The 16,732-nt window shown below is 56.3% G+C and overlaps 1 protein-coding gene across 1 annotated transcript in view; it reads left to right on the forward strand.

The window, feature by feature from the left end:
- Positions 1 to 16,732, forward strand: part of TTC21A (tetratricopeptide repeat domain 21A) — a 30,617-nt gene that overhangs the window by 10,955 nt on the left and 2,930 nt on the right. The window contains exons 9-22 of the mRNA XM_008157166.3: positions 544 to 736; positions 3,075 to 3,172; positions 3,358 to 3,558; positions 4,233 to 4,362; positions 6,337 to 6,494; positions 6,709 to 6,924; positions 10,758 to 10,996; positions 11,696 to 11,768; positions 11,862 to 11,972; positions 12,326 to 12,464; positions 12,678 to 12,781; positions 14,483 to 14,671; positions 15,565 to 15,675; positions 16,412 to 16,493. Of these exons, the coding sequence (XP_008155388.2) occupies positions 544 to 736; positions 3,075 to 3,172; positions 3,358 to 3,558; positions 4,233 to 4,362; positions 6,337 to 6,494; positions 6,709 to 6,924; positions 10,758 to 10,996; positions 11,696 to 11,768; positions 11,862 to 11,972; positions 12,326 to 12,464; positions 12,678 to 12,781; positions 14,483 to 14,671; positions 15,565 to 15,675; positions 16,412 to 16,493 (2,044 nt within the window). The remainder of the gene's footprint in view (positions 1 to 543; positions 737 to 3,074; positions 3,173 to 3,357; positions 3,559 to 4,232; positions 4,363 to 6,336; positions 6,495 to 6,708; positions 6,925 to 10,757; positions 10,997 to 11,695; positions 11,769 to 11,861; positions 11,973 to 12,325; positions 12,465 to 12,677; positions 12,782 to 14,482; positions 14,672 to 15,564; positions 15,676 to 16,411; positions 16,494 to 16,732) is intronic.

Raw genomic sequence — 16,732 nt, forward strand, 5'->3', positions numbered from 1 at the left:
GAACAGGCCAGGCCGCCAGACCGTCTGCCTCTGTCAGCCCCATCAGCCCCAAAGCAGGACTTACTAGAAGGACTTGCTGCAAGAACAGGGGTAGCACTCGGGCCTCAGGGGACAGAACCGTGGGGTCAAATGCCACTGGGAGACTCTCTCTCCCTCCACGTCTATGCTGAGTGTCTCTGCAGACTCCGCACCTGGCAGGGAACGTGGCTGCTCGCAGCCCTTGGGGTCACTTCCCATCAGCGGGGCACAAGAACCTCTCTCACCTAGCTTCAATTTCTGGAAAACCTCATGGTGATCCATTGGACCCGTCATTACGGCCAGACAGGGGATGGGTCCCTCTGGCCGGAGGCAGATGTGGCCCGTGGGAGGTTCTTTGGGAGCTGATCAGCGACACAGACCCAGCTGCCTGGACATAGGGTGCCTCCGAGGCTCTCCTCAGCAACCCCTCCTAGGCCTGTTAAAATGTCCCCCAGTTCTGATGTGGCCTTGTCAGACCCGCTGGGCTGACTGGTCTCCCCATCCCTGTGTGTCCCTTCCTTGCAGTGTGGGAGGCACCAGATGATTCTACAGCTCGTGTGCAGCTTCATCGAACGTACCTTTCTGGCCGCACCCACCTACACGCACCTGGCCATAGAGCTGGGCTATCTCTTCATCCTGCAGGACCAAGTGAAAGAGGCAGCGATGTGGTACTCGGAGGCCATGAAAGTGGATGAGAACAGCGTGGCCGCCTTGACAGGTCTTTGCGGGCTGGGGAGGGTGGGGCGCTGGAAGGGCAGGTGTTGGGAGCCAAGCAGGGTGGCCTTCCTGGGTCCAAAAGAGAGGTGAGGGGGAGCATTGTCCCCGGAGGGTGTGTGAGTCTGGGGGTGCATTGTATGGCAGGGTGCTTTTCCATGAATCTACAGGCATAGAAATGCTCACACAGGAGAGGCACAGGAACTCTCAAAAGTGTATTCAAAGCAACACTGGCGACCAGAGACGGAGTCAGGAGGCTCTGGAGGAATCAGAGCCCCCGGTGGCTTCCCACCACCACCGGGACATGCAGGACCACAAGACGTGGCTGCTGGGCACATGGGCAAAATCCCCTCAAATGTTCCTCCAGCAGGCTGACTCCTTCCCTGTTTCCTCATCCGAGGGAGAGCCCCAGCGGTGGGCCAGAAGGGAAGTCCACGGGGCAGTCCCACGGGCCTCCAGCCCAGGCCAGGCCCACTCGCACGCGTCCTGGCGTCACCATCTTATCTGGCCCGGCTGAGAAAATCAGTAACCTTAACAACTCGGGAAATCTGCCCAGCTGCTAGTACGGATTAGCCTAGTCCCGTGGTCGGCAAACTGCGGCTCGCCAGCCACATGCGGCTCTTTGGCCCCTTGAGTGTGGCTCTTCCACAAAACACCACGGCCTGGGCGAGTCTATGTTGAAGAAGTGGCGTTAGAAGAAGTTTAAGTTTAAAAAATGTGGCTCTCAAAAGAAATTTCAATCGTTGTCCTGTTGCTATTTGGCTCTGTTGACTAATGAGTTTGCCGACCACTGGCCTAGTCCTTTTGTAAATCTTTGGCCGTTTGAATGAGGGGCCGAGCGGGGCATGCAAGGTCATGGCCGATACAGAGAAGATGTTCCCCTACAAAACACCTCCAGCGTCGGCTGGCTCCAGAGGCTAAGGTGTCAATAAGTAAAGAACATGCTACTGTGAACAAATACAGGGGACAAAAAAGAGTTGTTAGAAATTAAAAATGCGACTACAAAGTAAAAAATTCCACAGATGAGCCAAATAGCGGGACAGATATCATTGAAAACCAGGATGGTGGTTAGGAAGTCAGGAATAAATACACCAAAATGGCCAAAAAACATCAAAAGAAGAATAGTAGAAACAGAAGGGATTTGTCCTCCCAAATTCAAAACATATCCCCAAACAGCAGTAGTTAAACCAGCTTGAGGCCAATACTAGAGTAAACAGATAAAATGGGATAGAAACAGGTTTTAGGATAAAGATGACACTTCAAACCAATGGACTTCAAACCCAAGTCCAGTGGTCATAGTTGGATAATTGGCTATCCAAAGGCGACTCTCCGCCTCACACCATATTCAATAGTAAGTTCCGAATGAATTAAGTATTTAAACATAAATATTAAATTGGACTTGGGTTCACTGGGGATTCTAAGCCTGACCACAAACTCAGAAACTGTAAAGAAAATATTTTACTGATTCGACTGTGTCAACATTTAAAACTCATGGATGGCAAAATACACTAAAAATAGTTACAAGGTAAATGCAAACTAATAGGAAATGTTAGCTACAGAGAATTAATAATACATATATATAGAGAAAAAAATCCCCCCCGAAAGAAAAACAGGAAAAAGCTCTGAACAAAAAATTCATAGTAGAAAAGAAGAGGCCATTAAATATATGAAAAGACGTTCATTCTTCCTAATAATCAAAAACATGTGACTTAAACCCAGTGAGAATTCACTTTTCAGACTGGCAAAGAGGAAAGTGTGTCTGCGAGGTGAAAAGGAAAGGCTACTTTCAAATTCTTGGCAGTAATACGAATTCAGATATCTGTGGAGGACAAGCTGGCCTTATCTCTCAGTGTTTTAGATACACATGTTCTTTGACCCATCGCCTCTACTTCAGGGATTGGAACGCACACAAAATGCTCACCACAGCCCTGCAATGGCTAGTCACTGAACACAAACCAAACGTGAGATGAGGCGTCCTTCAGAGGGCAGTAGTTCAGTAAATGGTTCCAACCACCAGGGAATAGCACATCTTCATGACAGAGGACGGGGTAGATGTGTATGACCTCCTGGGAAAAGCCGTGTGTGCGTTAAGAACCCGAAGTTACCTCTGGAGGGAGGCACGGTTAAAGCCAGAGCACCAGCGAGGGAGGCTTTTCTGCTTTGCCTTAGGATTTGAATTCTTTCCCAGGAGCATGTATCACTTGAAGTTTATGAAGATGTTGGAAAAGGTCCCCCCAACCCTGAGACCCTTCCTGCCGCGGTCCCGCCACGCTCCTTGACCTGCTGGCCTGCTGGCTGTGCTTGGGAGCTGGCTGCTGATCCATGTTCTGTTCCATTCCCAGGAATCATCTGGGGCCAAATCCTAGAGGGCCACCTGGAGGAGGCCGAGCACCAGCTGGAATTCCTGAAGGAGGTGCAGCAGTCCCTGGGGAAGTCTGAGGTCAGAGCTCCCTGAGGGCATGGGTTGCTCCCCCCTTCTCCCCCCCCCCCCCCAACACACACACTCCCCAAACTCCTCCACCCCAAAGTAGAGAGTAGCCAAGATGGCCTGGACCTCTGCTTCACCCTCATCTACCAACTCTGCCTGGCCGGCGTTGGTTCCAAGACCTGGGCCTGCCTCCACAGGTGCTGGTTTTCCTCCAAGCCCTTCTGGCGTCCAAGAGGCACAAGGGGGAGCAGGAGGTGACGGCGCTCCTGCAGGAGGCGGCCGAGCTGCACTTCTCCTGCATGCAGGGCCTCCCCCTGGGCCCCGAGTACTTCGAAAAGCTGGACCCCCTCTTCCTGGTCTGCATCGTCAGGGAGTACCTGTTCTTCTGCCCCAAGCAGGTGAGACGCAGGCGCATCTTCATGGCGGGGGTCGGAGTGCAGGTTGGGACAGAGGCAGGGACCTCCCCTGGCCGGTCACCGGGCTCCCGGGAGCCCCTGGCGGGTGGGGGGGCCCAGTGCTCTTCAGACTCGCACGCGCAGCGCGCAGATCGCCTGGGGGTCATTCCGGGGCAGGTACGGACTCGGCGGTAGAAGCCCTGCATCTGGAACAAGCCCCCAGGCGATGCCAGTGCTGCTGGTCCAGGAACCTCACCTGGAGGAGCAGGGCCCTGGCTCGTGCCCCGGCCTTTATCCTAGAGAGGAACTGCGCTCCCTTTTCCCAGAAGTCTTCCAAGAAGTATGTTAGTCTTGACTTGTCCGTCCTGCTTTCCCGGCCAGTTGAGATTCCTTGTGGGCAAGGAGCAGATCTGACATGCCTAGTATCCCTCATGCCTGCTCATGAGTCATCCCACAACTGTTTACCGAGTGCTCTGCCCCGTGCCCGGCACCAGGCTAGGCACTCGGGGCACAGCATGGACGAAACAAAGTCCCTGTCCCCGGCGCGCCTGCTCCGCACCAGGTAGTACAGAGCGGGCACTAAATCTGCGTGGAGTCCCGTTCCTTCCCGGGAGAGCTTTTTCTGAGGCTCCTCTCAGGGTGGGCCAAACCTCACAGCCAGGCCCGCGTTCCCACAGCCCCGGTCGCCAGGCCAGATCGTGTCTCCACTTCTTAAGCAAGTCGCTATGATCTTGACTCCTGTCGTGAAAGCAGCACCAGCTCTGATTGGCCCCTTGTATGTGATGGCTCAGGTCAAGTATCTCTCAGGTGAGCCCGTGGGTCCTGGTGGCCAGGTGGGGACTTGGGTCCTCCCGCATCTGTTCAGACACCTGGTGGGACTTGCGCCCCCAGGTTAGTGTCCATGGGCTCCCTGCCTGGGATGCTTTACACACACACTCACACATACATACACACACACTTACACACACACACACACTCACACTTACACACTCACACACTCACCAGGCCTGCCCAGTCCTGCCTTCCAGCCCCCAATCCCCTGAAACCTCCCTGACCTCCCTCACCAGCAGGGGTCTCTCCCACCCAGGCCTTTTTTTTTTTTTTTTTTTTTTATTGATTTTTACAGGGAGGAAGGGAGAGGGATAGAGAGCTAGAAACGTCGATGAGAGAGAAACACCGACCAGCTGCCTCCTGCACACCCCCCACCGGGGATGTGCCCGCAACCAAGGCACATGCCCTTGAACTGAATCGAACCCGGGACCTTCCAGTCCGCAGGCCGACGCTCCATCCACTGAGCCAAACCAGTTTCGGCCCACCCAGGCCTTTTGCTGATTGCGTGGCCTCTGCCAGGCAGTGGTCCCTGAACTTGCATGGCGTGCCAGCACTGCTCTGACACCAGGACACCCCAGCGCTCAGACAGGCAGAAATTCCTCCTGGAGTTTGCTTTCTAGTAAAGATACGACAGCTAAGCACATTGTGTTGTTTCATTAGGAGAAAACTACAGCAGCAAGCGGGGAGGGTGGCCAGAGTGGCTTCCTTCTCCCATCTCAAGGCCCAGATCCTGGAGAGAGAGGGGAAGGAGGAGAGAATCCTTTTGGGTGCCCTCTCATCCTCTCCCTCCCTCCCTGTTTCTCCCTGCGGCCTTTCACCCCCTCGGCCTGAGAGCCACGCTGACGCTGACGGCTGTTGTCTCGGGGCTTCCCAAGCACCCCGAATGCCATGCGCCTGTCTGTCCTCTGGCGCTGTATTGTCTGGGCTGCACTCTGCCGAGGGCTCCCCGTCTTCATCCTCAGTCCTCCCAGTGTTCATCTGGGACCAGGTTTGCCCCCAGCTTTAAGGTCTCTGGGTACCAGGTGAGGGAAGGAGCGCTCCCCCTGGGGTGCCGGCAGCTGCCAGCAGGTGTAGGGCCAAAGCAAGGCCTCCAGCGGGTGGTGTTGCCATGGCGACATCTTGACATTTCTGCAGCACACAGGGAAGGAGCAGGGAGCAGGGGACCCACGAGCAGGTGTGCCCCACCCAACAGGTCATGTGGTGGAGGGCCTGGCTGCTGGGGGGCCTGGCTGGCCCATGGCCTGTTTTGCTCCCAGCCTCTGGTGACCCCCGAGCTTGTGTTTTCAATGTTTGTTTTTCCTGGAGCAGGAGCTGTTGAGGGGCCTGGCTCCCCTCCCGGCTCACTGCACCCCACCCCTGCCACTGCCACCGCCAAGGGCCAGCCAGCCCAGCCGCAGGGAGGCTCTCAGCCCCGCGGCGCCAGGGCGTCCGCAGCTCAGCCTCAGGAGCTGGGGGGCCCCGGGTCACAGGCTGGCCTTGTCCCAGTCTTCCATCTAAAAACCAAGGAAGACGATACCAACCTGGCAGGGCTGGGCAAATACTAAGCCCGCCTTTCTGACGTGCTTTGCGTGGGCTGGGCATCGAGCAGGTGCTTCGTAAGTTGTGGCAAGTCTAGTTGCCGTTACGATTAGGTTTCATCCTGCTCTCAGGTGTGGAACCAGGACTTAGGTATTCCCCGGAGCTGCCAGGTGGGGCAGTGCCGTGACGCAGCCGTCTCCCTGAGGGTGACAGAGAGCAGGGAGGTGTGGCACTGAGGTTTGAGTTTCACAAAAACTGTGTCGTTCTCATTTTAGGAGGAGCCCTCTGAGTGAGGCGGAACAGAACTGGGTAAAATGCCAACCCTGGGTGCTCCTGGGCAGCAGGACACGTAGAGGTCACTCTGCCTTTGCGCACTGGGTCCCGGGAGGCCCCCAGGCTCCCTGGATGCAGGGGTCTGTTGGTTATTTCTAGGGGAGCTAGAGAATGCCCAGAACACCGTGCAGCGCTGCCTGGAGCTGGACCCCACCTCCGTGCACGCCCACCTCCTCAAGTCCCAGATCTACCTGGCTCAGGGCAACTTCGCCATGTGCTCCCACTGCTTAGAGCTGGGCGTCAGCCACAACTTCCAGGTGGGGGTCCTCTGCGCCCTGTCACCTGCTCGGCACCCCCAAGCCCAGCTGGCTGCGGTCCCCACAGGCCTTGGGGGAGAAGCCCCGGGAGCTCCCTGCATCCTCTGACCCTCCGCTGGCCCGCGGGCGGGGGCGGGCTCAGTGGGCTCAGTGGGCTCAGGGTGCTCTGAGTGGCAGCGGTGATGGAGCCCCACCTTCTGCCCGGCCCTTCTAGGTCCGAGACCACCCCCTGTACCACTTCATCAAGGCCAGGGCCCTCAACAAGTCTGGGGACTATCCAGAAGCCATCAAGACCCTGAAAATGATCATCAAATTGCCAACTCTGAAGGTGGAAGAAGGCAAGAAGGTCCGCGGGCCTTCTGTGGGGCCCAGCGAGCGGGTGTCCATCTTACTGGAGCTGGCCGATGCCCTCCGGATGAATGGGGAGCTGGTAAGCAAGGCCAGGCTCTCCTCCCTGGGGTCTGGGGCATGCTGGAGGGCCAGGGTCGGCCTGGGCACCAGGCCTTTTGGTTCTGGCTAATATTTACTTAGGCTAACATTTGAGTCTTTATTCGTTTGAAAGCACAGCTCTCTGCTGCCTAACAGGCCTCAGTGGCCCCCAGGGCCCTCGAGATAAAGCCCCACTCTGACTGGGACCTGCCTGATCCGTCCCCTGCCTGTGTCCCTGTCCCCGTCAGCATCTCAGGGAGGCAGAACACACAGGCCCCTCCGGCCCACCCCAGGTGGCTGTGCAGATTGGGCAATGCATACCTGCCGGTGGATGCCAGTCACGCCACCATCTTTATGAACCGTGTCCCCTGGAGCGCTGCAGTGTGTGACCTGTGTGAGGCAGCCTCGGGGCTGTGGAAGGTCTGGCAGGGGCAAGGCCAGGGCTGGGGGAGCTGGACTCTGCATGTGACCCTTGGCCTCACTGGCCTTGCCCACTCACCTGCTCCCCAGGACCACCTCCCTCCATGGTCCACCAGTGCTGGGCCATCCTGCTTCCTCCGACAATGATCTTGGCATGGGGGAATCAGTCCGTGAGGACTCTTCTTCCTAAAGTTAAAATTTGCCTCCTGGGCAAAGATGGGAATGTTTACGGTACTTCCCTCCCTTAAATCTGCCAAAAAGCATTAAAAGTAGAGAAGGAATCTCCATCTGTAACAAAATTAGGGGACAGCTGCATCTGAGAAGAGTTGACAGTTAGTCATTTGTTCAGTTGTGGATGGAGGACCTGCTTTATGCCAGGCCCTGGGATGGGGCCCGGGGTAAAGGAGAACAGGTCACAAGACCCCCGTCCTTGCCGAAGCTACCCTGGGTGACAGAGAGGAAGCAGGGTGCAGTGAGTGGGGGGGCCTGAGGTTCTGGCCTTGGCTTGAAACTTTCTGAACTGGGGATTGTGGTCAGGCCACAGGAAAAGCAGGGACATTCCTGGAGGAACCCACATCCAGCCCGTAGAAGGGCAGGCTACTGAGCAAGGACTCCCCTCTGAAATGCCGGTGGTTTCCGCTGTCCCAGACTCCTTCATCGGGGTGGCGGCCAGAGAAAAGTAAGGAGGGGAATAACCTGGCCGCAGTTTCACAGCTCCCTCGGCCAAGATAACAGACCTGAGAGCTGAGCCTTCGCTGTGAGCCAGCAGGCTCCATCCTGACCCTGGCTTCTCGAAAAGGCTACCTCCAAAGGGAGAAAGCTAAGGGGAGGGGTGCTCTCAGTCCAGCTCGTGAGAAAGGGCAAGGTTAGAGGAGGCTGTTCCCGAGAGGACGAGGGGTGATCAGAATGGGCCCAATGTGGAACTATAGGTTACTGAATGAATGGAGGGAAGAAGGGATGATAAAATAGACAAAAGACAAGATTATACTTTAGGAGAAAGAATACTATAAGAAATAGAAGAAATATATTTTTTTTCCAGAAAACTTTTCTGCACTCAGTGAAAAGAAAAAGAACATGGGGTCTTATAAAACGAGCTCAAAGTAGAACATAAGAGATCAAGAAAGGGGTCCTAGTAAAACAGGGAGAGATGAAAAGTCAGCTGGCGGAGTTCAAGAGAGTAACCACCGAAAACAATGATGTCGTTATGAAACTATGATTTCATGAGAAAGAGTAGGAAGTTTTGAGTTTCACAAAAACTGTGTCTAGCCCTTGCTGAAGCTCTCTGACCAGAGGAAAGGGTTGAAAAACCAGGAAAAATAAGTGATTTGAGCGGATGATGGATAAGAAAGACAACAGGTCTCCACTAAAGGCTTAACCAATGTTCCTACAGAAGAGAGAACCAATGGAACACAGAAAGCACTGAGGACACAGTAGTAGGAGATTGGGCAGAGGTTGAGGAAGAAATGCTGGGGAGGCTGAATACAAGGCAAAAAGCACCAAAATGGGCAAAGAAAGTATCTGTGTTAAAATAATCAAGGGTACACGGGTGAGCCCAAGTGGCCCTGGGTCTGGGAGAGGCCAAGCGTCCCTGGGTCCGGGTGAGACCATGCGTCCCTGGATCCGGATGAGGCCTCGTGCACCTAGGCCCGGGTGAGCCCAAGTGGCCCTGGGTCTGGGAGAGGCCAAGCGTCCCTGGGTCTGGGTGAGACCATGTGTCCCAGGATCCGGATGAGGCCTCGTGCACCTAGGCCCGGGTGAGGCCACGTGCCCCTGGGTCTGGGAGAGGCCAAGCGTCCCTGGGTCCGGGTGAGACCATGCGTCCCTGGATCCGGATGAGGCCTCGTGCACCTAGGCCCGGGTGAGCCCAAGTGGCCCTGGGTCTGGGAGAGGCCAAGCGTCCCTGGGTCCGGGAGAGACCATGTGTCCCTGGATCCAGGTGAGGCCTTGTGCAACTAAGCCCGGGTGAGGCCACGTGCCCCTGGGTCTGGGAGAGGCCAAGCGTCCCTGGGTACGGGTGAAGCCAGATCCTGGGTCCGGGTGAGGCCGTGCACCCCTGGATCCATCCGGGTGAGGCTGGGTCCCAGGCCCGGGTGAGACCACGCGCCCCTTGGGTATGGGTGAGGCCACGTGCCCCTTAGTCTGGGTGACGCCGTGCCCCTGGGTTCGGCCGAGACCAAACCAGAGGGAGTCGGACCTCCGTTACCACCATTTGTCCACCATCCAGAGCTGAGGGGTCAGTGCTGACATGTACACATAAGGAACTACTGGACATCGAAATTGGGTCTCAAAAGAACTGTTGGTCCAGGGGGAAGCTCGCTACAGATTGATTCATTTGCCTGTCAGCATAAATATTATTGCTCGTCTCACATTCAGTTCTTATTAGTATATATCTAGTGACATATGATCTCGTTCATCTAGAGGAAATGATGAACAACATAGACTGAGGAACAAGAACAGAACCAGAAGCAAGGAGGCATCGATCGGACTATCGGGCCTCAGAGGGAGGATAGGGGAGGGTAGGGGGAGGGTGGGGGGAGGGGGAGAGTTCAACCAAAGGACCTGTATGCATGCATATAAGCCTATCCAACGGTTAAGTTCAACAGGGGATTGGGGCATGCGTGGGGAGAGGGGTGGGATGGGAATGGGGGGATGAGGACAAATATGTGACACCTTAATCAATAAAGAAATTAAAAAAAAAAAGAAAAGAAAAAAAAAATAATCAAGGGTACAGATATAATGAAAATGTAAAGAGACCTCTATGCACCCAATCCCACAACATTTAAACAGGGAAGTTCAAGAACATGCGTCCATAGGTCTCCCATGGGAAGACTTTGAGGTGGTAAGGAATAGGGAGGTTCTTACAGTTGGGGGTTTCTGTACCCCCCAGCTAGCTGGGCACCTTCCCCCTGCCCTCCAAGGACAGTGGCCCTGGACAGCTAAGTGATCTCTCCACTTTCTACCCCGGAAGCCCCTCTGCAGATGGAGGTGGGTCATCCTGTGTTTGGCTCCCATGTAGCAGGACTGCTCCCGGCAGCTGTCTCCCTGTTTCTTTTTTTTTTTTTAATATATTTTATTGATTTTTTACAGAGAGGAAGGGAGAGGGATAGAGAGCTAGAAACATCGATGAGAGAGAAACATCGACCAGCTGCCTCCTGCACACCCCCTACCGGGGATGTGCCCGCAACCAATGTACATGCCCTTGACCGGAATCGAACCTGGGACCTTTCAGTCCACAGACCGACGCTCTATCCACCAAGCCAAACCGGTTTTGGCCGTCTCCCTGTTTCATTCCTCTCCCGGGCCAGGTTGGGAAGGGGGATTGCTTTGAGTCTCCTAGAAGAGATTTTAAGTGTTATCAGGTCACGTGCGGTGGGTGGAGGCAAATGGAGGGTGTGTTGGGTTCCCGTGTCTTAGCACGAGGCCACCAAGGTCATGCAGGATGCCATCGACGAGTTCAGCGGCACGCCGGAGGAGACCCGCATCACCATTGCCAACGTGGACTTGGCCCTGAGCAAGGGGAACGTGGACATGGCGCTGAGCATGCTGAGGAACATCACGCCCAAGCAGCCCTACTACACGGAAGCCAAGGAGAAGATGGCCAGCATCTACCTGCACACCCGCAAAGACGTCCGCCTCTACATTGGATGCTACCGGTAAGCGCACCCACAGCCTCCCCTCCAGTGGCGTGGGATGAAAGTGTGAAGTTGCCCCGAGGGCTAGAATTGAGCATGGTGGGTCAGCCAGGCTGGCTCGGTGCCGAGTTCCGAGGACACTGAGCCCTGCTTGTACCCCCTCCCCCTTGTATGGCCCACATTCTGGGGGGAACCATGGGAACGCACTTCTGCCCTGGCCCCCGGCTCTGCCCATCCTTGAGGCAATGTCCAATGACTGGAATGTGACTAATGTGAGGTGAAGGAGGATGGAGAACGGATCTGAAGCCTCAAGCCGCTGTCTCTATGATTTGACATTGGGACCCAGAGTGTACCTTCCCAGTCCCTTTCCTCAGGCAAAACTCCATTTAGGCAATTCAGGTGGGAGGGGCATGCTGGGAAGAGGGAGGGAGACTATCCCAGTGGCAGTGGGAAACCGTAAACAGTGGGGTGACGTGGTCGGATTGGAGTCCTAGAAAGAGCCGTGTGGCTATCTCGTGGAGAGCGGTCTGGAGGGCTGAGCGGAGGCTCTGGCCATGGCCCAGGTGACAGAGGAGGAGAGCCTCATGCACATTGGGCTTTCAATGAGTATCGGAGGAATGAATGAATGTCAGCCAGGACTAGTGGAAAGAAGAGAAGGAGCTGGGTTCAGGAATATGAAGGACACACAGGTCTGAGATAAGCTCCTGGTCACTTGTGCAGGGAGCTCTGTGAACATCTACCTGGCCCCGACACCAGCCTGCTCCTGGGCGATGCTTTCATGAACATTCTGGAGGTGAGCAAGGGCCTCATGACCCTGCCAGTCGCCCCCCAATCTCACCTCCCCGGTGGGAGAGAAGGCAGAGACCCCTGACCCTTTCCCCCCCAGCCCGAGAAGGCCCTGGAGGCTTATGACGAGGCCTATAGAAAGAACCCACACGACGCCTCCCTGGTCAGCAGAATCGGGCGAGCTTATGTGAAGGCCCACGAGTACACCAAGGTCAGGCTGGGCTGGGCTGAGCTGGGCGGGAAGAGGTGGGGAGGGCCAGCCCAGCAGGGAAGGTGGAGGAGGGTGCATGGGTGGGAGAGAGGGTCAGGATGGGAGGGAAGTGGCCGAGTTTCCCCTGAGCTCCCTGCTGAATGGGGTGCCAAGGGGAAAACTCAGCAACTCTCCCCCACTCCCCACACCTGCTCAGGTTGAAGCTTGAGCCCTGCCAGCTGGGAGGGCCTTGTCCTCTCAGGCTTCTGTGTTCTGGAGGGGCCCACAGGTGTGGCGGCTGCCGAGGGGAACACAAGGGGAGGCACTCAAGTGTAGAACCCGACCTGATGCCAGTATTTCCTGTTTGCACAAAGGCAATTAATTTTTATGAGGCTGCCCAGAAGATTAGCGGGCAGGACTTTCTGTGCTGTGATCTAGCTGAACTGCTCCTGAAGTTGAAGAAGTTCAACAAAGCAGAAAAGGTTTTGAAGCAGGCACTGGAACATGACGTAGGTGAGGTAGCATTCTAGATCACTCCCCTTGCATTGGGAGCAGGCTTATTGTCGTCCCCCCACCCCACCCCCCACCCCCGTTCTGTCTTCTCTTGCAGAATGATGCAGCGACTAGACACTAGCTGAGGTCCTGAACCCAACCCCCTCCTTCCCACCCACCCACCCCAGGGCTCCCAAGGGGCAGAGAACAGTAATTTGAGTTTCCATTTTGCAGCCACAGACATCCCATCCATGATGAATGATGTCAAGTGCTTGCTTTTGCTGGCAAAGGTTTACCAGAGCCATAAGAAGGAAGATGTGCTGGAAACCTTGAACAAGGTAATTGACCAGTAGACTCAAGCTCGTCACCTGCCATTTTCTGATGGAGCTGAAGAAGGAATGACGGGACTAAAGGTTTGGAAGTCTCTAGGCTTGGTCCTCAAAAGAAGACTTGGTTACACCGCTGAGCTCCACCTTCCATTGACTCCCCAACCCTTGCTCACTAATTTGATGGTGCACCAAAGTGCTCTAAGCCTGGCTGGGCTGGGCTGGGCAAGTCAGGGAGCAAGATAGTGCCTTTGTCCTCAAGGATGCTGATGGTGATGATAATGGGCAATGCCCATAGCTCTATGCTGGACTTTGTACTAGGTTTTTTGCCTTCTTATTTAATTCTCACAGTAGCCCCTTGAGAAAGGCACTGTGACATTGCTATTTGACAGATACGGCTCAAAGAGATTAAGAAATGTGCCCAAAGTCACACTACTAATAAGTGGTGGAGCTGAGGTTTGAATCAGAATAGGGCCGGTCCCAACCCAAGCCCTTCTCTGCGCCAAGCTGGCCCCAGGTCCCCATACTCAGCCCCACATTGGGTGCCATATGTGCCTAGCTGGCATGGTCATGGGTGAACCTGCGAGGGGGCGGTGAAGGATTTAGAAAAGACAGACAAGAGAATAAAGCTGGATCTAGGTGGGACACTGCTCTCTGATGGAGAGACAGCACCACAGCCTGCAAGCCGAGTCTTTATTTTATAGCCAGATGCCACGAGGCAAAGTAAGGGCGTGGTCAAGATGTTTACAACATTCTTGTGGGTTTCAAATCTACTCAATTACATGCACCTGATCAAGCTTTGTTTACTTGCTGCACCTCCCGCAGCCTGTATCACTCAGCCACGTGGGACCACAGGTTCGGACCATCAGGTCAAGCTTACAACTATAGCCTTTGGCTCTAATTGTGCTGGGAGGGCTTTGCCCTCCAAGCTGGGACTTGAACGTGGCTTTGCCAGGAGAGGACCGTGCCCTCTCATTAGTCCGAGGCTTGAACCTGTCCAAACGCTGTTGCCGCTCTCCATACTTCCCCTGACGGGACAGTTCCTGGCCATTCCTGTTTTGCCTACCTCACTCTTTGCACCCAAAGGTGTGGCCTGCCACTTGCTCCTGGGGTGCATTCTGTGGTCGTAGAGGGAGAGCCCACTCCGACTGCTGGATTTATTCCATTGTTTGCCATGGGGTTCCCGTTCCTCTCTCTGGCCCCTGGGGCGCTCAGTGCTGATTTGTGCCCTCTTCCCGGCATCGTCATTTTCCTCTGGCCCTGATGCTCTCTAGTGACTCACTTGGTCATTGCATGTCGTGGACATGTGTGAGGGCTGCCTCACATTCGCAGCAGGGCAATATTCAGAACAAATGCATCCATCAAAACACAGCTTGCATTGAACACCTACTGTGTGCTTTTTCTAGCCCGTAGGTCCGGCCTAAGCCAATTAGACACAGTGAGTGCCAAGGTGTGAGGGAAACCGGTAAACAAGTAGAATACAATAGAGTGTTTTGTTGGAGTGCTGTCCCGGAGGTGGTGCCAGCTTGCCACCAGAGCACTCAGCCAGTGGCCTCGCGTGTCCAGAGGGACCCAGATTTGCTAAAGGGGCTTGAGATGCCCTTTCTAACACAGCGAGCTCTGGAAACAGAGCTGGGGACTTGCTGTGAACTGGCCTGAGGTCTGGCGCATCAGGCTCCAGGTTTCTGACCCTGATTTGACTGGTTTCCCAAGGCCCTGGACCTCCAGTCTCGGATACTGAAGCGTGTTCCGCTGGAGCAGCCGGAGGTGATTCCCTCCCAGAAGGAGCTGGCAGCCTCCATCTGCTTCCAGTTTGGGGAGCACTACGTGGTGGAGAAGGAGTACGCCAAGGCCATGCGCTCTTACAAGGATGCCCTCTCCTACACGCCCACTGACAACAAGGTGGGGTCCTCAAAGCCAGACCCTACTCCTTCTCTCGGGGCACGATGCCCTGTCGAGCTCCCTGAGCAGGGCACAGGCCAGCAGGGCACAGCCTGTGGCTCCCTGAGGAGCTCAGGCGTAAGCGGCATGGGACTTCTGGTGTGGGGGGCCCGCTCTAGCTGACCCCAGGGCCTCTCCCACCACAGCCCTTGGAGCCAGGCTGGGGAGCCCCCACTTTGACAGCCATTTGTGGAGGCAGAGTGGGAAGACGTTGCTGAAAGTCATGTCAGTCTGGCGTCTTCAGGTCCCTCTTGGAGGTGGGGAGACAATGAGAGGGCGGCTGCCAGGGGCTCTGGGCGTGAAGCCCAGGCTGTTTCCAGGGAGGCTTGGCGGCGTGAGGGAGGTATGGCTCCGGTTAGGGAACGCGGCCGGAGTTCACGCTAAGCGAGTAAATGAAAAGCTGAGTGACTGGCCCATCCATTCATTGACTGAGTGCTCACCTCCCAGATTTCTAATACATGCCAGGTGGTCCACTAGGCCCCGGAGACACGTGGGGCAAGACATGGTCCCTGCCCTCGGGCAACGGTCTGTGGACAAGTACAAGCAGTTCTCCCACCATGAGACCCGAGCCTCATGTGGGTCAGGACACGGCGGGAACTCAGAAGAAGGGTGCCAGTCCCTGAGTCTGGGGTGCCGAGGGCTTCCCAGAAGAGGTGAGGTCAGAGTTGAAGCGGAAGGATGAGTTACCCGGCCCCCAACTTCGAGAGGGTCCTTAGTGAAACGCACGGCATGGCTGGAGTGTTGGGGGGAGCCTGAGACTTATCCTGGAAGCAGAGCAGGTAGAACGGGGCGTCCATCCCCGAGTGGTCCCCTGACGCTCCTTGGTTGGCTCATCACTTCCGGTCTCGTTCCAGGTGGTGCTGGAGCTGGCGCGGATCTCTCTGCTGCAGGGCCACCTGGACCTGTGCCAGCAGTACTGCGCAGTCCTCCTTGAGACCGACAAGTACCATGAGACCGCCTGCGTGGTGAGAGGCCCCCCTGGACCTCCTCCCCGCCCCCCGCAGGCTCCCGCAACCCCATGCAGGCTGCTTCCCAGCCCCAGCACCTCCGAGGCCTGGCCGACCCCGGAGACCTGCGGGGCAGAGGGGACTCCTCACATGGACCTGCTGTCCTTCAGACGGGAGGGGGGTGGGCTGTCAGCAGGGGGCAGCATCTACCTCCTGGGACAATCCAGGGGAGGCGGTGAGGTCCATTCACACCAGGGGAAACCACACCCACAGTTGGTGAAGGCCAGGGTGGGGCTGGTTCCTGGGGCTCGGGGAAGTGTGTGTGGGAAAAGCCCCCCTCCCCAGAGCTACTTGTCCCTATCACCTAGGGCCACCCCAGCAGAGCAGGGGAGCCCCCAGCCTACCTCCCCTGCCTGGGGCTGGCAGTTCTCAGACACGGGTGAGGGGCTGGCTGGCTGTGCTAGCTATCAAAAGGTCCCATTGGTGTCCAGCCCTGGCCTTCCCTTCCCATTTCCATGCTCTCACCCCCCACCCCCCACCCCGCCCTCCCCCCACATCCCCCAGGCAGCCCCACCTCTGGGCTCCTCCTGCGGCAGCTCCTCCCAAGTGCCCAGGGAAGCTTTTCTACTTTCCCTCCTTACCCTTGACGCGCCTCCCCCACCCCCCACCCTGCTCCTCAGCCCCACCCTTAACCCCGCCCCCACCCCCTTGCAAGATGCTGTCAGGAATTCTGGAGCCCTGTCTTTTCTGATAGATGATGGCAGACCTGATGTTTAGGAAGCAGGAATACGAAGCTGCCATCAACCTCTACCACCAAGTCCTGGAGAAAGCGCCAGGTAGCTGCCTGCGTGGAGCCTGCCCACCGAGACTGCCTGTGGCAGTTCCCACCAGCGAGGGCCGCTCTCCCCAGAAGGGTGGGCCCTCTCCCCTCCTTCCTGACTGGGCCGAGGAAACCCCTTCCTCTCCGATTGTTCCCAGAGAGGCCGGAAACCGATAAAGCCCCGATGGAACGTGCTGGTCCTTCCCTTGTCCGAGGGGCCGGTTCCGGGCCTCAGGAAGGGCAGTGCTTGGCACT

This window comes from Eptesicus fuscus, chromosome 18 (genome assembly GCF_027574615.1).
Source record: "Eptesicus fuscus isolate TK198812 chromosome 18, DD_ASM_mEF_20220401, whole genome shotgun sequence".
Taxonomy (NCBI): Eukaryota; Metazoa; Chordata; class Mammalia; order Chiroptera; family Vespertilionidae; genus Eptesicus; species Eptesicus fuscus.